The 26,275-nt window shown below is 41.5% G+C and overlaps 2 protein-coding genes across 4 annotated transcripts; one reads left to right on the top strand and one right to left on the bottom strand.

Annotated features, from left to right (window-relative positions):
* Positions 1-8,392: 8,392 nt before the first annotated feature.
* On the bottom strand, positions 8,393-12,022 carry LOC132002103 (uncharacterized). The gene is made up of 4 exons (XM_059377106.1): positions 11,814-12,022; positions 10,038-10,280; positions 9,265-9,700; positions 8,393-8,996 (listed from the first exon to the last, which is right to left on the bottom strand). Exons 1-4 carry the CDS (start codon positions 12,020-12,022, stop codon positions 8,946-8,948), a joined length of 939 nt encoding a protein of 312 aa, XP_059233089.1. The 3' UTR covers positions 8,393-8,945.
* S1PR1 (sphingosine-1-phosphate receptor 1) lies at positions 9,506-13,430 on the top strand. Of its 3 annotated transcripts, none has more exons than XM_059375528.1 (3): positions 9,506-9,594; positions 9,993-10,217; positions 11,859-13,430. In XM_059375528.1, exon 3 carries the CDS (start codon positions 12,021-12,023, stop codon positions 13,167-13,169), a length of 1,149 nt encoding a protein of 382 aa, XP_059231511.1. In that variant the 5' UTR covers positions 9,506-9,594; positions 9,993-10,217; positions 11,859-12,020; the 3' UTR covers positions 13,170-13,430. The 3 variants fall into 3 exon arrangements, with proteins under 3 accessions (XP_059231511.1, XP_059231513.1, XP_059231512.1); XM_059375530.1 differs by lacking the exon at positions 9,506-9,594 and adding an exon at positions 9,595-9,680; XM_059375529.1 differs by lacking the exon at positions 9,506-9,594 and having other exon boundaries at positions 9,735-10,217.
* Positions 13,431-26,275: the final 12,845 nt, after the last annotated feature.

The raw sequence follows: 26,275 nt of genomic DNA on the forward strand, positions 1-26,275 counted from the left end.
ACTTCTTCTGGCAAGCTCTAGTCAGAGGCTTGATAACTTGGGGTCAAAGTATAGCACAAAGGATCAGAGGCAGCCCAGGCAAGCTACCTGACCACAGTTAATTAAAAAAAAAAAAAAAAAAAAAGCTTATCTAGTACCATGCCTGGCACATAATACAGGTTATATAATTATTTAGTATTCTTGGGGTAAAGCTATTTAAGAGAATATGGAAAAAGAGAAGCCAGCTGCTAAGAGCACTGGGACAGAGCTATCTGAGTCAGAGGAGAACGTGAGAAAGCATTGCCACAGAAGCACAGGCTGAAGCGTCTCAGCAGAGGGTGGTCAACGGTGTCCGTGTGACACTAAGTTCCCCTAAGTGAGGGTTCATGAGAAGCTTTTGACTCTGTTGATTAGGGAGCCATTGGTGTCCTTAGAAAGGGCAGGCTTACAAGAATGGTTTCAGAAGCATGGGTTTAAGAGAAATGTAAATAACCTCTGTTCAGAGCTGGTAAATTGAACACTTTCACTTCCCTCCACTCCTATAGTCCACTGACATAATAGTAAAGGGTTTTTTTGTTTTGTTTGGTTTTGTTTTGCTTTCCTTTGCTTTGGGCATAAGCAAAGAGAAAGAAAAGATAAGAGATAACAGCAACAAAATTTTGGCAACAGAAAAGAAGAGGGATGAGTCTAATTTTCTTATTAAAACCAAGAAAACCGAAAACTAATCCAACAGTGGGGGAAGCCCAGAAGCAAGCGGAGTTGCTCTACAGAACCCCAGAAAGGCCCAGAAATTGGGGATTTTAGGTATCTCTGAAAGCAGGGTTGAGAGTGAAGATGAAATAAGAAAGGTCTGCTATAGAAGCAGTTAGACTCATCCTTACCCCCTCATGCTGTCTCACCATGACCTTCCCCAGCCCTGTATAGCCCAAGGGACCGAAACTCCCCCACTAAGGAAGAGGAGTCGGGGTAGAGAGGGTGCACAGAATGACTTTGATGGTGCAACCCCACAGTAAAGACAGGAAGGGTAAGTGGAAATCCCAATGCTGAAAGGTGAGCTACCCTAGCTTCATTCTCATTGTCTTCTCCCAGATGCTGCAACCAAGTTTGTATCTTCTGGGAAGAAGAATAGAAACCTTTTTCTCTTGATGTATGAGCACTCCCAGGAGAAATAACCTAAATATTTAGGGGTCCACCAATGAAATGACTCAGCCAGATCATCTTTCAGTGATGTCTGCCAGCTAATAAGCCCTGTTCATGCACAAAGCTTTTCCATTGTCTGTTTGTGTGAGTGTCAAAAGTCTTCACAAAGGACGAATGGTACCCTGGGGTATTTCTCTCTGTCTTTCCATATAGTGTCTGCATTATGGTGTGAGTGCTTAAAGCCAAAAAGAAAAAGGGCCAGAAGAAGTCATATCATCTTTAATGACCTAGCCTTGGAAGTGGCATCCTCTGTACTTCAGCCTGCTTACAAAGGTCTTCCAGGTCCAACTGGAGGCAAATAGACCCCACCCTTGATGGGGAGTATAAGTTGTTATACTGTAAGAAGGGCACACGGAGTGGGACACAAACAAATCAATTAAAACAGTTTATACATAAAGGATGGGGAATAGCAATGACATGATAAATTCGTAGCATCACTAGGTGATGGAAGACATGGAACAATGCCTTAAAAACATGACAGGAAGATAACTTTCAACCTAGATTTCCCTACTCAGCCAAGCTATGACTAAAGAGTTAAGACAGGATGAAGACATTTGTATATATTCAATTTCTGAAGGAATTTCTCTTCCTTGTGCCCTTAATCAGGAAACTTCTGGAAACTCCATCAACATGAAGGCATAAATGGACAATGGAGGAGATCTAGGAATTGAGGCTCAGAACAGGAGAGATGTGAAGGGAGCCCCCCCATGACTCCTAGGACAACAACCTTGCAGCAATTTGGCTAGAGAGGGGGACAGAGGACTCAGGAGTGATGTTCCCATGAATATGATGCATTTTTTGTTGTGTTTGAATGTTCTGAGAGTGTGGGAATGGATTAGTAATGAGTACATAGGAAACCAAGCAAACAACGAAAGACAATATTTAAGTCTAGGGAAAACCAAAAGATTTACATAAAAGTAGATTTGGACACACATGGCTAAACTGTGAGTAAAATCTGCATATTTATAATAATATAAAAAATTAAATTTAATCTCTGGAAAATAGGAAACCATGGGGGTACAGTATAGGTAAAGGAGCTAAATCCTAATTCCCGAAGGACAAATTCAATATATAATATTTAACATTGAAAATAATCTAAAAGCCAACATAAGCACATTATTAGAAAACATAGAGGCAAATATGCAAAGGAAAAGTGAAAGAGGTAAAAGTAGTTCCATGGGGAAGCAAAAATTGGAGGAGAAACTATTTTTTACTTAATAACTTTTATAGAAATTTTCATTTAAATACTGTGCACATAATTGAATTAAAAATTACTATTTTAAAAAACCATGAATGAACATTTCTGTCAAAATATGGAGATCTGCAAACATTTTATTCCCCTCCCAAACCCCTAAATGCAATAAATCAACTTATAAGGACAAAGAAAATGGAAGAAGGAAAGAGAGTCAGGTAGGAACTTATACAATTGGAGACAGAGGGTCCTCATTTAGAAAGGTAGGTATGAAAATGAATTTAGAACAAGAAAAGACATCACAACAAAGCACTAATTTTAAAAGCTAACAAATATCATGAAATTATAAAAATAACGGTTTCTAGTAATAGCCAAAACATTTTATAATGCTTTTTTCTTTTATCTTTGGCTATATACCCTTTGATTTCGACTTCACAGGATAAAATATTAAAATATCATTTTCTTTAGAGTGAACAGAGAGATAATTTAGTCTTCGTTCTAGTATGCTTAATCAAAAGAAATGTTTTGTTATTGGTTTAGAAAACTTTCTTTCAGCTTCAAAATTCATTATTGGTGGGGCACCTGGGTGGCTCAATCAGTTAAGCATCACACTCTTGATTTTGGACTAGATCAAGATCTCAGGCTCAGGCTCTGCACTGAGTGTGGAGACTGCTTAAGATCCTCTCTGCTTTCTCTGCCCTTCCTCTCTTGTGCTCTCTCTCTGTCTAAAAAAACAAAACAAAAATAAAACCCAAAATTCATTATTGGTAACATGTGAGATTTCAGGACTGTTGCCAAATTTAGGAAAATTGTTATGACTTTTTTTTTTTCATATGCAAGCTGTAGAATCTCAAAACATTTTTTTCTTTTGATCTAATTATAAATACACTTGAATTGAGATTAAGATCCTTTCACTGTGTCAGTTGTTTTGTGGGTCAAATCAGCAGGAAATTTATCTTTTCCTGGTTCTTATAATTCATTCCCCTTTATTATATGGACTACGCAAAACATGTATCTTCCTTTAATGGAATGGCGATAATGGTACTTGTCCTCTTGTATGTATTATACTTGTCTAATTGTGTTCTTGGTATGATCTGGAAGGTTTTTTGGTACAACTTTTTTCCCAGCATCGGAATAATTCCTATTGATTTAGTTGCTCATTTTATTGTTTTTATTACACATTTCAATGATCTTTAGAATGGATTTGCTCTCAATCCTTGTTAAATGATATATAGATGACAAAATAAAGTATCCTTTATGAGTATATCCAAATAAGAAGTCTGCAATTTCTCCCATACTTTATCGAAATTACCCTAAACTTATTTTCAAATTGCGATAGTTACACCCTACAAATACCAGACAAATATACAAATTCTGATCGATCTTTTTTGTGTGAATTCCATCAAGAGTGGAAAAAACATACGGCATGTTTAGTAATGATATATTCTGAGTCATCAAATATATTCTGAAGAGAGGAGAACTTCTGTTTTAACTGGGTGTCAGTGAGAATCAAATTCCCCAATTACAGTTTACACATGCCATCCCTGGAATAACTTTCCCCAGACTAGATTCTGGCTCAGAGTCACATGACACTGGTCCTACATGTTTATTTCATGACAGCCTGAGTAGCCATGGTGTAGAAATAGTCTTGAAAGTCATTTCTACACCAGGGTGGCTGGAAATAATATGGAAGCAACTGGAATCTCACTCACAGATCCTTCTAAATTCAATCTAAATGTACCCAAACTCAAGTTCCCCTTGTTCAGATCCCAAAATGCCCACAGCAACTCCCAAACCAGCCTGTATACACAGGGACATGGAATAGTAGAGATTTCCTAATGGAAAGAGACAGCAAGCTAAGCCAGTCATTTTTAAAATTCCTTACTTTTGATATTTGTATAATCACGTAGACATATTGTTATAACTCTTTCCAGGACTTTGGAAATGAAATTCTAAAGTTTAAGCTACATTTAGCTTCAAGGTTAATTTACCTCCGACAAAAGCAATGAAATTTTGGAAAACAAATTTTTGTGTGTAAATGGCATGTCAGACCAGAGAAAGTTGAAACCTGAATTAGAAGCGGAGGATCCAGAAATGAGTGAACATCACACTAAAGATTCTCAAATAGGATCAGGAAAAGGAGGCTCCAGGTGTTTCTGAGGTGGTGGTAAATGCCAGTCTGAAAACAAGAGGATTAAAGGTGAAGCATCGACTATAGCAGACAAATGATGCTTCACACACCACCAACCCCACCTCTTTCTAACCCTGTTATACACATTTTTTACAAGATTTTACTTTCCACTCTTTTTACTTTCTGGTTTTTGAATAAAATGCCTTTTTAAAAAAAATCAAATTAAGATTAGCGGCCAATCTACAGCCCTCTGTCTCCAACCTATACAAAAGGACAAGGACCAGTGCCCGTTTCAGTTGAAGACTGGAGGTTTATTTTCTAAATGGACAATCTCAGAGGGTATTTGGACACAGGGACATCTGTGCATGGAGGTCCCCATCACTGTGATTCAGTTCAAATTGAAACACTGATTGATCAGATTCTTTCTCCTTCTCTCCCCTACCTTTCTTGATTCACTTCAGAAAATAGTAGAAGGAAGACAAGAGATTTTAGAATTCCTTGCTGACAAAATTGACCAGTCCAGGATTAGAGATCTATAAATATTGGTATTTGGGGGCCCTCCAATAAAAGAACATAGCCTGATTACCTAGCACCCTTCCGCTGACAAACCCCCTACAACGAGTTTTAGTTAGTTTCCAGCCCTGTCTGAAACAGAAATGGACAGCCAGAGATCACCTGGCAATTGAGAAAGCCACTGACTCAAAGAACCAAGATCAAAACAAACGGTAAAAGAAGATGATAAGAAAAAAAAAAAAAAAGGAGAAAATTTTGACAACAGCAATGGCATTCTAATATTCTTGGAGGTAAGTAAAGATATGGGATCCCTGAAACAGAAACAGCGTTCTGTAACAGTGAAATAGTCAGGAAAAAAAGAGAGAGAGAGAAAGAGAGAGAGAGAGAGAAGAGAGAATTTAGACTCAGAAGTCTGATAACACAAAAGGAAATATTAACCGAGGAGTCAAAAGATAAAGTTGAGAAATATCCCAGAAGTCAGAAAAATGATTAAGATATAGGAAATGGAAAATAAATATGAGGAATATTTGTTATGAAAACTTCCTGCACAGTCCATAATCTGAACAGTAGGAGTTTCAGAAAGAGAGAATAGGGAAATAGAGAAAATGAAGTTATCAGAGAAATAATTTCAGATAATTTCTCAGACTACACAGGGCCCATTGTACGTCCAGGAGAGGACTTGGAAAATCAAGATACATTATTGTATAATTCTGGAACACTTGTGGAGAAAGAGAGCATTTAGGAAACTGAGGCTCAAGGAAGTTAAAGAACTTGCCCAAAGTTACCCATCTGGGAACTGGCAGAATGATGGATGAAGCCAAGGCTGTCATGTCCTGCTCCATAGTTCTGAGTGGTGGCAAACAAGAGAAGAGAGGTTTATGTCGGGACTTAGCTCGTATGAGGAGAAGACAGTGAGTTTTGGGGAACAGAAATAAACACATACTAATGTAAGTTGAAGATAAAGAATCATCAGAGGCCAAGAATTGAAAGTACAAGACAGAGAAGGAATAGTAGAGCCATGTCTTCAAAAGTGTGGTGGGGGATTTTGCACAGTGATGGGGCAAGGGTTTGCCTTGGTTAGGAGTAAAGCCATGGGCAGGAAGTAAGGGTGGGTGAAGCTGCTGTTAACTTAGAGGAGAGGAATCTCAGTGACACTGTTCTCTCCACTAATAGGAGGCTATTTGCTCTCCTAGGAATAGATGAGGGAGGGGAGGGCTGGATCTTTAAAGGGGATTGGGGGTGGTTGTGGAAAGTACCTGGAGCATTTAGGAAAGAGATTAGAATTGCCAGACTTAACAAACAAAACATACGGCTCGCTCAGTTCAATCTGAGTTGCAGAGTAATGACAGATAATTTTTTTTTAGTATAAGTCCCAAATGTGACATGGTATTTTCTCTGGCAACACTTACAAAGAGATTGTAAAGCATGCATAAAGAACAGTAAAGTTGCTTTGAAATGAGAAATGTGGAATGTTGCAACCTCACTGTGAAGTGGGCATCTGATGGTAACCTCACTGCCGGGAGAAGTAAGGTAAAACATCGGGCTGGCCTTCCAGGCAGCAGCGGAAAGGGAGCTGGGCTGAGAGCCAGGAGATAGTTTGAGGATGCAATTCTAGGGCCTCTCCTGAGAGCAATGGGAAGAGATATGTGTGGGAACCAGAGACTTGGAATTGGCAAGGAAGCCATTGCTGCAAATAGTTCTGTCTACTTTAAAATTCTGCCCGACTGGTCATCTACATGTTACATCTTAGAGGTGTGTACTAAGGGTGGACATTTCTAAGTAATCACCTGCAATATCTGGGCTCTTTAAAACACTGGAGTAATACTGAATCGATGTTGTCCTCACCAGCAGTATTCGCAAGAAAAAGACTGATTTTCCCCATGTCATTCTTTGACATGTTTGAGGTTTATTGTAGTGGTTTGGACATGTGGCTAAGAGCCTATAGCCAATCTATGGTCACAGACCACGTTAACCAAGTTACTTAATATAATGTGCCTGGGACTCAGTTTCCTTGTTTGTAAAATTAGGGTAATAATCATTCCTAACTTGTAGAATCATTGGAAGAATTAAAAGAGTTTATATGTGTAATACTTAGAATCTGCTACCCAAATATACAACCTTACATTAGATGTTATAGGTAGATAATGAGAAGTTTTAAAGTATGTTCATTACTATACATTTGTATACACTGGGTAGGGAAATATATAGTCAAGAAATCAGTGGTTTTAAAAAAGACATTCATAGGGGAGGGGGGGCATAAACAGGCAGAACACAGAGGATTTTTTAGGGCAGTGAAAATACTCTGCATGATACCATAATCATGGCTACATGTCATTATACATTTGTCCAAACCCAAAGAATGTACAACACCAAGAGTGAACCATAACATAAACTATGGACTGTAGATGATAATGATATGTCAGTAGACATCCATGAACTATAACAAATGTAATGTGCTCTCTCTCTCCCACAAATAAATAAATCAATCTAAAAAAAAATACACTCTTTAAAAAAAGTCTAAATGATTTTAAAGGTGGTAAAATCAGAAATAAATTTGTCTTGCTAAATAATGTAATATTTAATAATTTAATAAAGAAATTTAACAAGACAGTTCAGCAAAAAAGAAAATGCTTCATGGTGAAAAAAAGACATTTATTAGCATAAATTTTGTATATGTTTTTAGACTTGCATAGTCAGAAAATAAGTGATTTTAAAGGGGCATTCATTAGCGTATCTTTGTATACATTTTATACATAGATAGTCAAGAAATTAGTTCAATTTAAAAATTTTAAAGCTAGAGGTTTGCTTCCCTTTGGGGAACACTTCAGTTTCTTTCTTTTCTTTTTTTTAAGATTTTATTTATTTATTTGACAGAGAGAAATCACAAATAGGCAGAGAGGCAGGCAGAGAGAGAGGAAGGGAAGCAGGCCCCCTGCTGAGCAGAGAGGCCGATGTGGGACTCCATCCCAGAACCCTGAGATCATGACCTGAGCCGAAGGCAGGGGCTTAACCCACTGAGCCACCCAGGCGCCCCAACACTTCAGTTTCTTAACTATTTATTGACTGAAGGTGTTTGAACTGGGAGCCATGACATCTGGGAGACATGGCATTAAGTTGTAGAACCCAGCTCCACCATATACTAGCTGGGATATCTAGTGAGTAAAGCTGCGTGACATTTCTCTCATCAATAAAATGACCAACAATTAGATATCTCTCATGATAGATAGAGTTTGGGTGTGCAATTCACTTTAATTCTTTTCCCTTAACTCATAAATTAGTGGTTGGGGTGGATTTTACCTTATGTTGTACAGGGTAGACTCAACATACTTCCCCCCCCCCCTTTTTTTTTAGAGATTTTATTTATTTTCTTGACAGGGGGAGAGAGTGAGAGGGAATACAAGCAGGGGGAGTGGGAGAGGGAGGGCTTCACCTAAGCAGGGGGCCCCAGGAGGGGCTGGATCTCAGGGCCCTGGAATCATGACCTGAGCCTAAGGCAGACACTTAACGACTGAGCCACCCAGGCACTCCACATATCTCTTCTTTTAAGTAAGTTCTCAAACCCAACCAGAGCCCTAGAATCTAGAGGACGGTTATCTTAGTTTCTATGCTGTATGCATGTACTGTTGAATTTGTGGCTATGTGCGGGGTGCAACTCGTTGATGAAGACTTTCAGGCAGCTGTGAACTTGATTTTAACTGTCGTTTGATTTCTTCTTTTGCAAACTCATAAGATCCCAGAAGCCAGGGGTCTGTTTATTCATTTAGACTCCTTCTGAGTCATTCAGGTACAGGGCGTGTCTGTCAATTGAAACTGCACACGGAGAAGTTTTGCGTTCACATCTGCCAGGATGGGAAGCCCATGCGACCAGGGACTGAGTGGAAATCTTCAGTGTCGCAGCAGGGCAGGGCAGAAGTGCTCTGAGTTTGTCATTTAGGCGGAGCTGACCAAGGCCGACTCTACTCTCACGGTCTTAAGTAGAATCTAAGCGAAAGAAAAGAGTAGGCGTGTTGGGAGCACTGAGGTTTTGGGGCCTTTGAGTTTTCCTGAGTAGAAGGGGAGAGAAGGGCACCGGCCTCAGACTAAGCTGGTTGGGTGCAGCGGCTTCTCCGTTTTGGAAGTTCTTCAGCTGCCCAAGCTTTTTAAAACTCTCACGCCCCAGCAGCTGCCCATCTCCCCAAAGGAACGCGACTGGCCAGAATCTGTGACACAAGGCTGACCTTGCGCCCAGTTGAATGAGGGAAACCCTTACCCAGCGTCTCCCCAGGGCTGGCCCATCTCGCCGCGAGTCCCGGGAAAGCCACCTTCTGCCCCTCAGACCGCAAGTTTCAGGGCAGCAGCGGGATGGGGGGTGGGGAGAAGTAAAGGAACCTCCGGGGCCATTCTCCCTTCTAGGCTGCTGCATATCTCCTCCGTGTCTCTTGCAGCGCCCTGCCAGTTTCTCCTCCCCAGAGAGCGGCGGGGGTTCTCGGGGTCTCGGCCCCTGTTTTCCCTGCCGGTGCAGAAGCGGCCGCGGGGGCCCCGTCCTAAGTCCCCGGACTCCGATCCAACCAAGGACTCCAGCGTGTAGGGGACCAGAGAGGTGCGCTGCGAGACCCCGGGCTGTGTTCTGCGTCCTAAGACTTCTCAGGAGAAAAGTTTCCAAAGGCTCCCCACCTCCTCTCTTTTGTAAGACTCGGGAGAACGGTCTCCGAGAGTGGCGGACAGCAGGGCGAGGGCCGTGATTTATACATCAGAATCCAGGGGGCACCAGCCTCCGTCCCTTCTCTGTTTTCTTTTCTTTCTTTCTTTCTTTTTTTTTTTTTTTTTTTCGGTTGCCTGTGGGGGAGGAGTGTGTGTGTGTGTGTGTGTGTGTGTGTCCGCGCTTCTGCCCCAGATCTTTCCTGGACAGCGAGTCTCTGCAGCCGAGATCCGGAGGCCCCCAGCCACTGGCTGAGGGCGTGGGGGTTGAGCTATTAACCCCTCCCCGCCTCTTCCTAGAGAAGCCACCCAGCCTCAGCGGGGCGCTCGGCGACTTCAGCTAACGGGCCGGCGTGGGCCGCGGCGAGCAGTGCTGGCCATTGGAGTGTGCGGCTGCGGAGGGAGGGCACCCCGACTCGAGTAAGTTTGGAGAGCGTCGCAGTCAGTCCCGCGCAGCAACAAGATGCCAAGCGCGCAGTGGAGACCCGGAGCTCTCCCAACGCAACTTCGTCCTGCCTGAGCGAGGTAGGGGACTGCGCGCCTTGCCAGCGCCGGTCGGGGGCGCGGGGGATTCCCGCTGCAGGAGGTCTTCAGTGTTAGAAAGGAATTTTTAAAATCGGAACGGGGGAGGGGAGGGAAAGACCAACTTTTGAAACATCCATATCTGGGCGCTGGAAACATTCATCCCTGGGCCACTAAGGAGCCCAACCCGATCGGATTGTTCTTGGGGCACATGTGATTTACGAAGTTTGGAAAAGGGTTAAGTCCAACTGTAAACCCGACCAGGGATGGGGGATAATGAAACCTGCGGTTGGTCGCAGAGGGAGGGAAGGCGCTTATATTTGGAAATCCTATAGACAAAGAATATGGGGGTAGGGAGGTAAGGGCTTAAAGTTACACTGGCGGCGAGCAGGGTGCGGGATTAGGTGGGAGAAAATGCACAGCGTCTAGGCGCGAGCAGCCTCTGCTGTCCCGGTTACTGCTGTTTCTGTTACTCCACTTCTTTCACATTGCTGCGTTATCTTGAAACATTACAAGCAGACTTCTGCTAACCAGTGCCGTTTCATTCTCTCCACACTTTCTAGTTCTAAGAGAGGAGGCAACATGTGGGGGGGAGGGCAGTAAATGAAACGGCCGGCTGTAGTTCAGCAATGCACCAGCCCTACATTTATGTTTCTGGACAGAAGCTCTGAACTTGGAATTAGGAATGTAGTGGCATGTATCGTTATCATTAGTAGTATTAACTTCTCTCTTTTGTCTGTGTGCCCATGTGTGTTTTGGCCAAACCCATAGTAATTAAACATACTCCTTATACAATCAATGAATGTACGAATTTCCTGGGATTTGTTGCGATCTCTTATGAATGTTTTTCACTGAATACCTTAATATTTTCTTGCACTGGTTTACAAGGAAAAAAAAAAAAAAAAAAACTAGAAGAAGAAATTAAGAAAAAGCAGTTGCTTCACAGAAGCGTAAGCTTTCCTGTTTACCGAAAGGCCTGGGCGGGCTTGGCTGCCCACACCCCTCGGACCCTGAGCACACCTGTTCCTAGAGAGTTATTAATAGAGCCCAAAGAATGACTTACTCTGTCAAATGATTTTTCGTGCAAATCTAATGTGTTGCAAGGCGATTAGGTGGTGGTTCTCAGCTCTTTTAGCTGTGTGGTGGTAGAAAGCAGAGGTGGTGTGCGTCTCCACCTTCGTATTAGCGGTTGGGTCTCTTCGAAGGAGAGACCAAGAGCTGGTGGTGAACCGGCTGGCCAGTGGGCCAATGCTTCAGAGAACCTCCAAGCTGGAGACTTGGAGGAGGTTAGAGGTGGGGTAGTGAGAGGCCCGGAGAGGTGTTACAAATGGGGCTCGCTTCTCTCGTTTTTCCATTTCCATTTTGGTGTGACACAAGAGAGTTTTCGTCTTGTTCAGTTGGGAGTTTTCAATTTGGGTAAATTTTATTTTTTCTCCCTCTCCTCCCCTTACTTCATCTCCCCTTTATTTGGCAAGAAATGTGAATTTGATTTTTTTTTTTTTTTAAATCCCAGTCTTTGCACTTTCTCCAAGTTTCCTTAAAACAAATCCAGACAAAACTGGAGCAGTGCCTTAGTTAGAATGAATTATGCCAGTGTACTGTGGCTTTTTCCCTGACGCTCTCCTCTTTGTGACTTGTTTAAAGCTGCGGTTTCCGAGGGCCTCTCCAACCAAGGAAAAGCAAAAACGCCGGGATCTCTCCGACGGAACCACCATCCCCCGCAGCAAGTGAAGGCTCGCTCGGCCTCGCCCTCTAGCGTTCTTCTGGAGAAGCGCCTCCCCCGGATTCCTGGAGACACCGTGCACCATGGGGTCTACCAGCATCCCGCTGGTGAAGGCCCTCCGCAGTCCTGTCTCCGACTATGTTAACTATGACATCATCGTCCGGCATTATAACTACACAGGAAAGCTGAACATCAGCGCGGACAAGGAGAATGGCATTAAACTGAGCTCGGTGGTCTTCATTCTCATCTGCTGTTGTATCATCCTAGAGAACATCTTTGTCTTGCTGACCATTTGGAAAACCAAGAAGTTCCACCGACCTATGTACTACTTTATTGGCAACCTGGCCCTCTCAGATCTGTTGGCAGGAGTGGCCTACACAGCCAACCTGCTCTTGTCTGGTGCCACCACCTACAAGCTCACCCCCGCCCAGTGGTTTCTGCGGGAAGGGAGTATGTTTGTGGCGCTGTCTGCCTCCGTGTTCAGCCTCCTCGCCATCGCCATCGAGCGCTATATCACGATGCTGAAAATGAAACTCCACAACGGGAGTAACAGCTTCCGCTCCTTCCTGCTGATCAGCGCCTGCTGGGTCATCTCCCTCATCCTGGGCGGCCTGCCCATCATGGGCTGGAACTGCATCAGCGCGCTCTACAACTGCTCCACCGTCCTGCCGCTCTACCACAAGCACTATATCCTCTTCTGCACCACAGTGTTCACTCTGCTCCTGTTGGCCATCGTCATCCTCTACTGCCGGATCTACTCCTTGGTTAGGACTCGGAGCCGCCGCCTGACCTTCCGCAAGAACATGTCGAAGGCCAGCCGCAGCTCGGAGAAGTCGCTGGCGCTGCTCAAGACCGTGATCATCGTCCTGAGCGTCTTCATCGCCTGCTGGGCGCCCCTCTTCATCCTGCTCCTGCTGGACGTGGGCTGCAAGGTGAAGACCTGCGACATTCTCTTCAGAGCTGAGTACTTCCTGGTGCTGGCCGTGCTCAACTCGGGCACCAACCCCATCATTTATACCCTGACCAACAAGGAGATGCGCCGAGCCTTCATCCGGATCCTGTCCTGCTGCAAGTGCCCCAGCGGGGACTCTGCAGGCAAATTCAAGCGACCCATCATTGCCGGCATGGAATTCAGCCGCAGTAAGTCGGACAACTCCTCCCACCCGCAGAAGGACGATGGGGACAACCCAGAGACCATTATGTCCTCTGGAAATGTCAACTCTTCCTCCTAAACCGAGCGCTGCCGACCCTTGGAGAGAGTTCTTGTGTGGTGACCCACCAGCCAGTGTTTGGAAAAAAAAAAAAAAAAATCTCTGTCTCAACTGCTGCCAGGGAGGAGCTGCTGGGAGCCAGAGGGAGGACGGGCAGAGTAAGAGCAGCCTGGTGGTGCAGGGGTGTTGGCGGGTTAGTTCCTGTGAACAATGCACTGGGAAGGGTGGAGATCAGGTCCTGGCCTGGAATCTATTTCCTACCCCCACCGCCTGGCCCGGCCTGCCCTGGAGCTTTGATTTTGCACTGAGCCAAAGGTCTAGCATTGTCAAGCTCCTGAAGGGTTCATTTGGCCCCTCCTCGAAGGCTAAGGTCCCAGTGTGAAAGCGTCTGTGGGGAGCTTTGAGGAGATGTTTTCTTTCACCTTACTTTTCAGTCCAAGTGATTGTGTGCACTTCTGCTTCTCTGGGTATGCTCTGCATATCCTACCCTCCCTTCCCCCTTCATGCCCCTTCTCAAAATTCTGTTACTTTATATTCGAACTACCTGGCCTTCATCAGAGCTGGGGTTGTGGCATGGTCGGTATCTTGATGGTCTGTAGCAGGTAGGTTGTGTCCAGGAGGTAAACTGTGAGGAATGGAGATGGTTTGGAGGTGTAAAGCAATTTTATTTGCTGAGGCCAAAGTTTCCATGTAAGCTAGGATCAGTTTTGGAATTTGGTTAAAGTCACTTGGATTTTTTTCTCTTTTAACAATTTTACAAGTAAATATGTTACAGTGTGGTTATCCATTGTGACTGAAATCTGCATAAGGCAGTCCAATTTATCTAAATGTATCGGGCAGAATCCTTTGTGTCATAGGAGAAACAAACTAGCAAACCCAGGTGAAAACTGACTAGGGGTGGGGTGGGGTGACTGTAAACCAAGAGAGATTTCTAAATGAATCTGTCTAACAAATACATCTGTCTTTGGCACTTTTGTTGATGTTTATTTCAGAGTGTTTTGTGAATTAGTGCAACCAACAGGATGGTTGTATTTTGTTGTGTTAAAAGTACTTTCTGTGATTTTTGAATGTATTTGTTTCAGCATTTTATCGGATTTTTCTAACTTGTGTTAACACCGTTGAACGTGTATTTCCTAAGAAAATACAACCTTCTTGTGCCATTAAAGCATTACTTTAACTGATAGGGAATACCAGAAGTTTTTCAGTACAGCTGTTCATTAAATAGTCAATTAAAGATATGTATAAATGTTACAAAAAATAAAAATATATTGCTGTCTCTTTAGTATGGTTTTCAGTGCAATTAAACTGAGAAATGTCTTTTAAAAAAATAGTATTTAATAGGTTTCTGACTTTTGTGGATCATTTTGCACATAGCTTTATCAACTTTTAAACATTAATAAACTGATTTTTTTTTAAAGATTCCTCTGTGAAGAGCATTTTTAAAAAAATAATTATTAAGATTCTGTTTGACTATGTGACTCTTTAGAATCAAAGTTATGGGCAAATTTCTATTACCCTTTAAAGAATTTTACCTTGATAAACTAGGGTGTGAAAAAAAAATGTGGTTTGTTAAAAACCACTCTATCTTTTTCAGGAAGAGAAACTTCAATAAGTTAACATTGAAGAGTAGTAAAAAACACGACGAAAACCACCAACTTCTAAATACCACATTGACAAGTAAATGTAATTATTGGAGTTTTAAATTGTATTCAGGCCAAAGTAAATTATATATAATAAGTCTTGTCCTAAAATATGGATTTTAAAAATATATATTTACAACAATGTGGTTGTATATCTAATTTAAATTATGAAACTCAATGGTCATTGCAAACCCATCAACAAAAGCTTGCATTCTTGGCTTTCCACCAACATGCTGGAGAAATGGGGATAGGGATATGGGAGATAATATATTAAATCACTTAATTTTTTTCAGGACACTATCTTGGCTTCGCCCAGACAATCCTTTGAACAATATGGGACTATACGGTATCAATGAAGTAGCAAGTTGCAGAGCCTTGGTGGAACAGTATACATCTCATACCTGAAAACTTTCAATTAATACTATCTAAAAGTTTTAACATCTTAACCATTACTTTCTCCGACTATACAATGAGAGCAAGGGCACTTTGTAAGCATCACAGTTACTGTAATAGTTTATTCTTGTTTCAACATTATTGTCCTCTTCACTGGGGATTAATTCAAAGGATTTTGGTGTGTTTGGCTCATTTAGTCATATTATTACTTTCAGAATTTGCGCTTTCAACTGTCATTGAATATGCACAGGACACAGTTGGGACATGAAGATAAACCTCACCTAACAGAGTAGTTGTCATTTCTGGGTAAGGTTAACTGTGGGAAACAGAAGTGTGTTAACTAAGGAAACCTTAGGTCACAACCTCCAGTTTCCTGAAGGAAATGCCAAAAATGCTCTGAAGACAAAAGACTGGAAACAAACTGGAATGTCTCTATCCATCTGTCTGCTGGGGCGGAAGGAATGAGTTCATGCTGCACTCACTTCCTAGAGCTTTCATTACAGTCAAGCATAATGGAAAAGCCTATCCATTTTGTGTTTCTATGGAAGATAAGTGTTCCTACTCTTGGTTTTATCTTTATAAGCACAGCAGTGACTCATACAACATGGGGAAAATGAGGTAGGGCAGCTGACCTTGGTGGAGGTTGGGGAGCTCATGACAATGAGTGACAGAGAGGACAGCCTCACTTGCCCACCTGTGAGGACACTATCCAATCATGGAATGTGCATTCTTCCTGGAAATTCCAGACCATGCATGTTATTTCAAGAGAGCTAGCTAGTCATGGACTCTAGTTTTCCTGGGCAGGTGTGGGATAGAGTCCTACCTCTGGCCAAGAAGTAATGGCTAACATAAAGGAATCCTTGGTTTTATCTCAACACAAATATCTGGTTTTAATTTAGTGTATCCTGAGAATTGAGTATGAAAAAAAAAAAACCTCAGTAGCTATATTTTTATACTAAGACAAATATCCATAAAGCTCTGATTAAAAGACATAGGTAGCATTCTATAAGAGGAGTAAAACAGGCAATCGCAGCAATGCCTGACATATGCTTGTTGAAGTGCCTCTGACTCATAAATATTCAGGAAAGTTACAAATCGACATTCAATAATACTTAATTTCCAGAGCACCTGGGTGACTCAGTTGATTGAGCGTCAGACTCTTGGTTTCAGCTCAGGTCATGATCTTGTGGTCCTGAGATCAAGCCATGTGTGAGACTTTAGGCTTATCACAGAGTCCGCTTGAGACCCTCTCCCTCTGCCCCAATCCCCTTGCATACTCTCTCTGTCTCAAATAAGTAAAATAAATCTTTAAAAAGAATACTTTATTCCCAACATTAAATGTGATTACAATTCTACAGAACATTTCAATATATATCTTACATAAGACAAGTGTTTGCTCTTGCTTTTTAGCCTCATTATAAGTAGAAAAATTAAATTCTTTAATAAAAGTTGATCTAGTGATATTAGAAATTCCAAAATTTATAGTAATAGAAATTTTGCATATATGTTGATTAGAGACTGGATTTTATTTTAGTAATATCAGTGCTTTGACTGTGACTTATGGCATCTTTAAGGTTCTCCCAATGTAAAAAGTCTTATTATGAAGATTTTAGCTTCTTTTCAAATTGGATTAATTTCTGCAGTGGACACTGCCTGTGATAAGGATGTGCCCAATATAATACTTTGTAGTACTTCTAACCCAGACTGTACTTTTTGAATGATTTTGACTCTTTATGCTTCTATCCAGTATATCACTGAGACCTCTCACGTTTTCCAGGTAATTACAAATACAGCTTGGTTTGGGAGTTACTACTCTGAAATAGCAACTTCAGAAAGATGATTTGCTCTATTGGGGAAATCCTACCAAGTGAGGACTTGAAGTTCAAGTAATTATAAATATTAGCAGCCCCATATTCAATTGAGAAGCAAGATATAATACTTAACACAGAACTGTTAAATTTGAACTTGTAGTCATTGGTTCAAAAATTAATTTCTCACTAGGAACTCTTATTTACCTACATTATTTGCAATAATGATTTTCTGTGCTATCTGTGTAATGTTCATTCTTTCCTTTACTATTGCTGGTTCCATACTCAGCTGAAATGATGTTTCCTGCAGACACTTAACTAATAAAATCAAACTAGATGGATCTCGTTTGTTTCTTAACTAACTAGATCAAACTAGATTTGTCTGTGTTTTCTCTAAATAGTTTTAAAACATCTTGATAGAGAAATCACAACCAAAAGAAACTTTTATAGGACCTATTATAGTATTCTTTCCCTGTGGACACAGTTAAGTTCTTGATGATGAGAAATCATAATAGATTACATCATTTCCCCCAACCTTCCTGCTTTTTTGATGTCTTTACATGGTCCAAAGAAAGGGACTCAAAATATTTTTTTACACATATCACTGCCTGCACTGCCACACTGATTGGAACTAGAGTCATCTTCCAGAATGCCCAGGCAAGCAAGGTCTACCTGAATTACCAAAAGCCTTTAGATTGTTTGCAAAGAAAAAGAATTTTTAACTAGTGGTCAAAAGACCTAGGAGAGATAAGAGGAAGATAACAGTGAAGGAGGGTTAAACCTGCATTAAAATCAGTATTTTCACAGTCCTTGACAAGAACCAGGACAAAGAGCAAATTTGGTTTATGTTGAAGATATTTCACCTAATACATCCGATCTCTTACTCCTTGTGCTTTCTTCTTAGAATCAGCCTTTCAAGTGGTTCCTATTTTTCTCATGCTCTCTTTTTCATCCCTTTGAGGATTGAAGGATTAAAAATTAGATTTAGCTCTGGGTATAATTATCAGCAAAACCATGTGTGGATTGTGTATTTGAATTAACAAGAATTGCTACATTCTCTTTTACTGGAGTACCATTATGTGCCCAACCAGATCCTGTGTTAACAATGGATAAACACATTGTGGTAAATTCATACAACAGAATACTATTCAGAAATTTAAAAGGGAACTACTACTGATACTTGCAATAATTTGCATAAATCTCAAAACCATTCTCTTGAGCAGAAGAAGCCAGCTACGAAAGAGAACATACTGCCTGATTCCATTTATGTGAAATTTAAGAGCAGGCAAAACTGAACTATGATGATGGAAATCAGAAGAGTGGTTGCCTTGCAGAGAGGATAAACTGGAAAGGAACATGAAGGAAGTTTACAGATTGTTAGCAATGTTCTGTATCTTTATTTTTAGGATGTTATTTACTTGGGTGTATGCATTTGTCTAAACTTATCCAACCATATTAAGGCCTATGAACTGTAAAAAAAAAAAAAAAAATCAGGATGGCAGACTTCCATTTGAATATGAGGGTGATATGGGACATTCTCTGTGAAGTTATGAAATGAGGTTCCAAAGAGTTCAATAGAACATGGCAAAAGTTCCAAAGTGTTCCACAGAAGGAACATTTGCTCTTTTAGCATTCTGCTAAGTCCTAGAACCAAAACATTAAAATGCTAAATAATTGTGACCCAATGATATTCTCTTTGCTTCTATAGGATGAGAATTTGGCTTAGTATTGGTATTTGTAATCCCTGAAGAATTTCTGTATCTTGGAAGAGTCTAGGATTGTAATGAAACTGTCACAATAAAAGTCTATTGACATTCTGGTTTCAGTCTTAGGAATACATAATGTACTGTAAGTAACCTTATGAAGAATGGGCTTTTACACATGGGCACTGACACATACTAGTACTGGTGACTTTCAGACTGGAGGGTGCCAAATCATTTCTTATTATGTGACCAAACCTATAAAAGGCATCCAGTGAGATAATAACACTCACCGCAGGTGCAAGCACTGCATTGTTAGAAGTCATGCACAGAGACACAGAACGAACGGAAGACAGGCTCACGTTCTTGATGCCTTTATATGCTTGTCATAGCTTAAACAAACTGCCTGTGCTCAGCCCTGTTGGAGGATTTCTTCCTTCAGCCATCTCCGGGAGTTGCCGGGTTGAGGCAAAGTGCTTCAGGTGCTGCAGTGGTCCTTGGTCAGGCTGATTGGATACAGGGAGAATGGGAACAGGAAAGAAGGGGCAGTGATACCAGGGATGACCCAGAGGGGAAGCTGGTTGCTTATCTACTTCCCTAGAGTTCTGATCCCATTACTGGTCTGCTTTTCTGCAGCTTTGTGATACCAGGGCAGAAAGAACAACCTTACTGAGGAAGCCTTGTGTGGCCCAGTCTTCCTGCTCCCACCCTCTTGATGGGTACATCCATCCATTGCATTCTGCAAGAATGCTTGCCCTAGGCAGTGTGCTATGTCTATCAGGCAAACCATTAAAAAATTCCCCGCCTTCCCAGAGTTTATAGGATTCCCTTCTCCAGCCCTAATGCTTCACTGGCTCCTTCTCTTTGGGGTCCAGGAAACCTGAGTTTGCCACTGCTGTTGCAATCCCTTAGTATACTGAGTTCTTAAGCAATGTAAAATAATTTTATTTAGCAAATATGGTTCATGTTAGCAGTTATTATTTAACCAATATCTCTAAATAACTTAAAATTAGATAATGGGGCATTAACTTTTAGATTTGGAATGGAGACAAGTCCTTTATGTTTTTGGATGCTGTTGGAAATAAGAGCATTTGTATTAAAATTTTCAAGTTCGAGGACCCATGTGAAATTCAAGCATTCATGTTTTTAGTTTCTGTCTCACCTTAATTTGTGTTTTTCTTTTTAGAACACTGCTCTGAACTCTCTTGGGTGGAGCCACTTGGTAGAAATGAGCAAATGAGGCCTACATTTGAATAAATCTTAGGTGGTGTCCTTTATTTAACTTGGACAAAAGAGAAGGACCAAAATGCACAACTCAAGAGGAAACATGACACATCCTACCTTATCAATATCATTCTGAGCAAATCCATCTAATCGTGAGAGATTGAAAATCAGCTACAGGGTTAGAGAAAGGCCTTTTTGGGTGCTGTATGTCTCAGTCACTCCTTCTGCTGGGGAGCTCTTTCTCACTCCCAGCAGCCCAAGAACTCTGCACCCCAGTCTTAAACACCAATCTCCCTGAACCAGAGCTATGTGTCTCGCATTCAAGGGCCTTTCATATAGGGTGGATCCTGGAGAATGCCACTAGCTCAGATGCCCACTAACCATTACCGGATCTACCCCTCAAAGGTCTTCTAGGGGCAGAACCAGTGGTTTCATGGGTTTTTTTTTTTTTTTGCACAAAGGAAAGCATATTTATTTCCAATTTCAGACTTTCTCTTGTGCCTGTCTAGACACTTCAGAGAAAAACAAATTTAAATCACCAGTAAAGTTATGTTCTAAAATAGGAGAAGACTTATAAAGACATTAACTATCATATGCCTGGAGAGTCTTCACTCACCCAGCCTCCTGTGGCCCCAGAAATAGTGGTTAACTCTCACATGCTGTTCTGCTTCGGCGATCTTCATGTGGCCACCTGCAGAAATAGTTCTTGGTTTCTCTTCCTTGTCTAGATGCTAGTCAGGGTGGTATTTAGAAAAACACATATTTTCATATTCCCACGCACACGTGCAAAGTGAATTAGGATACCAAAGACTTACCTAGATTGTTCAATCCAAAAAAACCTTTGCCTCAATTCTCTGAATGTTTTATGCCAACCTTTCTTTTTTCCCCAGCTCAATTATAATACTCTATAAAGCGCAACAGAAAAAGTTGCCAAATTATAAGGAATTTAGAAGACATACCCACAAGGACCTCCTGATTTAAAGGGGCAAAAAGACCCCGACTAATAACATAAGGTTTAGACAAAGCTTCACATATGTTCTCTCATCTTACATATTCATTTTTAAATTTTTCCTTTTTAAAAAAAAATGATTTACATCCAGTGTCTTGTTTTTTTCATAATTGGTTATTTTGAATTGTAGCCCCAAGTAGCAAAAATTGAAATGCATTCACATAATTTAAACATCTGTGGGTGATCTGTATCAAATGGATTTCTGCTCTCTGTTCATTTTCCAAGGAATTTAGTACAAGCCAGTTTAGTTACTGAGCTTGTTACCAAGGGTAAAGTTAAAGGAAATATCTGGATTATACTTTCTTTAAAGGGGTACTGTTAAGGCAGGAGCTGGGCTGAGGTCTATGTGGCCTGCAGATAAGGAAATTTTTATTTCTAGGACTGTTTATTTAGTATCTTTCTATGTTCATCTGGATTTTCTATTCAATTTGCAGAAAGGCCAGTGTTGGATATTCTCAGAAAGTCTTGGTTAAATACTAATCAAGGAACTAGAGCATATTTTTAAAGTGTATGTGTTAATGCCCAAATGTTCCTAGCAGCTAACTATTAGAGGATTGCTAGTGTGAGATGCTGGCTGCCTAAATACACATCAGAGTTCCACTAGAGAAAAAAAAAAAAAAATTGCTCAATCTTTTGTTTGTCTTCTCAGAAAAGGAATGAATTAACTAGTTCTTCTCCAAAGTAAAACTTCAGACTGAAGGCGTTAATTCAAAATAATGCTCAACGTTGAAAACTAAACTATTTTTAATTTAAGGAATGGACAATTATTTTTCTTTAAGTTATAAAATTTTGTGTTGTGAACCTTTCTTGATTTATGGACAGTTGGCTTTTGGGAAGTACTATATGATTTTGTCAGAGTCTCTTATAAGAAACAATTATTTACACGTAAGTTTTGCCTAATGGATCAGAGATGCCTGTGGAGAATTTGCAGGAATTACATAAACACAGAAGGGAAAGAAAAGCACACCAAAGAGGCGTTTCGCTGAAAAACCACGCAGTTATCGAATGCTATGATTTCCTCCCCAGAGAAGATAGTTTTCAGACCACTGCAGCTGCCTTTCGTCATGCCAGGGTCGAGCCTGGCATTGTGGATGATGTTATTAGGTGGTTTGCAGAATTTTGACTCACATGGAATTGTGTGTCTGTGTTACCACAGTAAGTTCACTGGAGACTTTGCATTTCATTATCAATTAAGAATGTGCTGGTAAGTGGTAGGAAACTTCTATTTGGAGCAAAGTAATTACAACATTTTCTTATTGTTGAAAGCAGTTTTACTTCTTCCCTACTCTCATTTCCATCTATCTGAAGGAAAAAGAGGAAAAAGAGCAATTTGTTTTCCATACAAAAGGAGTCTTAGACATCAGCGATTACTATAGTTTCTCTGTGTTATAAACTGTCCACATTCTTTATATGTCACTTCATGAACTTTTCTGTAACTTGGAGCCAATCCATAGCATTAACTCTTATTTTAGAGGCTGTAACACCCTACAGCAAGATAGTTGGCAGCATCATTTCCCTTTCCCAAATTCCTTCTTTGGTAAATTTAAGGAGGGGCAGAAATTGGGGGTACAACGATGTTTTTCCACGTTTTTAGACTGACACGCTCCCCCTGGGATTTGTGGCCGCCTACTTGAATAATCTCAGGACGAAACACCATTCACATTTCATGGCTCTCACTAGGAATCATTAACAGCCCAGTGCAGAGTTTTGCTTTTCACTTAACTTGTAAGAGAATGAAGAGGCCCTGCCAAGGTTCAGGAAAGGATAACAAAGCATAAGCTCTTTAATGGGATGAACTAACATAAGAGTCTAAGCGCACAGAGCTCTTTCCCACAAGTAGGACCTGATCTGGGGACTGGCATTCAGGCTGACAACCATCATATATCGGGAAACCGCGCAGAGAAACAAAAAGTAATTCCACTGAAAAGAGCCAAGTCTGGGCTTTGGGAAAAATAAGGATCCATCTGTTAAGCTCCGCTAAGATCAGGATCTCTGTGATTTATTTTATTTTCCGAGGAACTGGGTTTATTTTTATTGAAGAGAATTGTAGGATATGGAAAGCATTTATTTTAGTGAAGCTGAAATGGATTCAGCTTTAAGGGCGCTGAACTGATCCTTGATAATTGTGGAAATGTCTCCATATATTGTGGGTTAATGAACACGCTATCTTACAAAATAACATTTTGAACAGTCCAAAACACGCTTGCAGTATTAAAGCAATGCTTCTGGCCTGGACCCGATTCCTTGTCAGTATTAGAAGGCTCTGCAGCCTGTCTGCCACACCACTGAACTGTGGGGTGTTCTTCTATCATTTGGATTTCAGGCCTGCCTCAAATCGGTCTCTCGCTCTATCAGCTAGATGCCCAAGCAGCCACTTCCAGCCTTGGGCAATTGCATCGTGGCAGTTGAGGGCCGTCTTCTTAGATGTTCTGAATCGGGGATTGCGTTGAAATGCCTCTAGGCACAGAGCAGAGAACGTACCAGAGTGAAGTGGGCTGGGTAGCAACGTGGTGAACCTAAGACTAGATGTCCGTCTCAATGGACACCCTCCTCCTGCCCCTACAACTACATATGTGAGCCCAGTGGACTTAGGTGTTCCATGAGGAGCAGAAAATATGGATTCTGATGTGTGATATACTGATTTTTAAATACCAGTAACTAATTCAATTTCAAAAAAACCTTACCCAGGCCAAATGTAACAGGAGAGTAGCCATACGCTACCTCAGGGCTCCTAATACCTGAGGTCCACCATAGGCGCTAAGTCAGTCCCACTTCAGAGTGGTCTCCTTTTGGTGGCCTGAGGTGTGAGCGCCCTGGGTGGAGTGGGACTGAGCATTAGGCAATCTTTCAAATTGGCATGTCTGATCATTGGAGTCTGCCCCATATCTGAATGGGAGGTCTCCAGCTCCTGGGTTTCCACTGCATGGTGATGATGGGTTCTAAAATAGTAGCATCTCAACCTTTCTGAAAGAAGCCGTGTTGGACAACAAAGTAGCATTTCGAGAAAATCAGCCATGTGCATCAGATGCTGCCTTCTAGGCTCTTCCCAAATGCTAGTTCCCCACTTTGTACTCCCTTTGTAAAATTCCTTAAAAATTGAAAGCTCTGAGCAAGTCTGACATCCCCACTTTTTCAGCAGCGATACAAAACAATCCTGTGAACTGTGCATCACCATCTGTTCCCTGAGGAGGAGGAATCTTATAAGTTAATGGGGCCAAATGACTTCCCCCACGCCACAGAGCCAGGGACCAGTGAAGCTGGGCTTTGCTTTTTCATGACACAGTGAAGCCAGGAGAACTTCCTCAGGCTTCCCCAGATTTGGAGAGCCACTTAGTTGGACAGGATCTTAGAGATTCATGTATCCAGCTGTCTCATTTCAGAGATAAGTGAGTTGCTCCTGACTTGTCATAATTTCTCCTTTCCTTGTAGTATTTGAAAATCATAGTCATATTAGCAAGAGCAACGAAAGTGAAAAATTTGTGTTGCTGGTAATATTTCCATTTTTTTTGCCTCCAGCTTTATCTCTGTTAGATCCAGCCAGAGTTTCTTTAGACCCTTAGGCCATTGGCCCTTTGCTAATTTTTATAACTGGCATAAATGGAAGGCAAGTCTTTGAAATGACAATGATTTTGCTTCTGCAACCCCTTGAACGTCTGTTGAATTCAGAGGGAGCAGCAGATCAAAGCAGGAAGGCGTGGTAAATGTTAATTAGATGCCGGTGTTTGACCAAACAACCCACCAGAGAGTAAAAGCTCATGCTGTAATTTAAATAGATGGTAGAGCCTCTTGTGGTTTGTAATGTCACTGGAAACCCAAGAAAGGGTTTATTTTATGCAATTTAGCCTGTGTTTTTTTTGTTTTTTGTTTTGTTTATTTTGATTACACAAAGCTCAAGGGTTCTTTTGACGTTTAAAAATGCTTATTTCAGTTTAAGTACTGATTATGGTCATGATTTCCCTTTCTTCTTTCCTTTCCTTTTTCTAGGATTGCATTTCGGTTTCCCACACAACTCCTTCTACTTCCCTGTGATTTCTTTTTACCCAGATAACTTTCCTATTAGCATTTCAACTTAGATACAGCAACAGGCCCAGGAGCCCCACTACTCTGGCATTGCAATCATGGCAGCCGAAGAAGAATGGCTTCTTCATTGGGAGTCAGGTCATGGTGGAGAACATCAGGATCTCTCTTATAATATCAAACAGAGGGCAGAGACCTCCCTGGAATTTATCCTTTATGAAGCTATTTCCCTTCATAGGAGGCAATACTTCGAGAAGTCAAAGTAGTCCCTTTGGCCTGTGTTGGAATTCTGCTCCCATCACACGTTTCTCGGGTGTGTGGCTGAAGAAGTTGCTCAACTTTCCTGAACTCATTTTTGTAATCTATCAAAGAGCAACAATTGTACCAACTTCATAGGCTGTTGTGAGAATTAAATCAGGTCACGTTGACAATGTCTGCTAGAAGACAGCCCAAGTTGAGTGTAAATGTTCATTCACTTGACCCAGATTTGTGGAGCTGCTAGTATGCTCCAGTACGGCCAACATGGCAGTGAACAAAATAGACAAAATCCTTGCCCACGGCCAGTTCCCTTTCTTCCCGTTCCCTCCTTCCCTATCACTTGAGCCTCCCCACTAAGGCCGGACCACATAGAAAGAAAATTTTTGTTCTTTCAAAGAATTCGGTCCTTTGGCAGTTCTGCCAGTCAACAACTACATATTGTGCTTAGGTTGCCTTTTCACATGAGACCAAAGAAAGAATGTGTGATGGTGTTGCGAAATGTAACCCACATTACAACTTGGGTGCGCAAAAAGTAAGCTTTATTTAGTCTATACTGTTGTGGCTTCTTCTCTAAGAACTTGCTTTCTGGATAGAGGAAGGAATACCATTAACTAAACACTGGTTTAAAATGTACTCCCATTCAATAGTTTAATCCAATTGGGTACTATTCTGCTTGCCTTAGCTAAAAATGCTCAGCCTCTCAGATGACTGGTCTCTTCCTCCCCAGCATGTCTGGCACATGGGGGAAGGGTTGAGGCTTATGCAACCTCGTGGTGGTGGGAGGGGTTGGTGTCTTCAGGCAGAGCTCCCTGCTTGCCTTGGCCCTAGACTGTTGTCCCTTTTCCTCTGGGTGCTGCAGGCCCTGTGGGTGTTTATAGCTGAAAACTGGATGGGTGTGACTTGTGGTTGATCTCTTGGCTGGTCAAAGTCTGTAGTGTGCTCTGTTTGACATGCCCTCATTTTGGTTTCCCCGGGTGCTGGAGAGCCCTTTGAAGTCTGGCTGGCCTCTCTAGCCTCTGCCTCACCTACCTCTGACCAGCAGCACAGAGGCTTGATTTCTGGTTTCTCTCTACATTCC

The sequence above is a fragment of the Mustela nigripes genome, chromosome 14 (genome assembly GCF_022355385.1).
Source record: "Mustela nigripes isolate SB6536 chromosome 14, MUSNIG.SB6536, whole genome shotgun sequence".
Lineage (NCBI taxonomy): Eukaryota > Metazoa > Chordata > Mammalia > Carnivora > Mustelidae > Mustela > Mustela nigripes.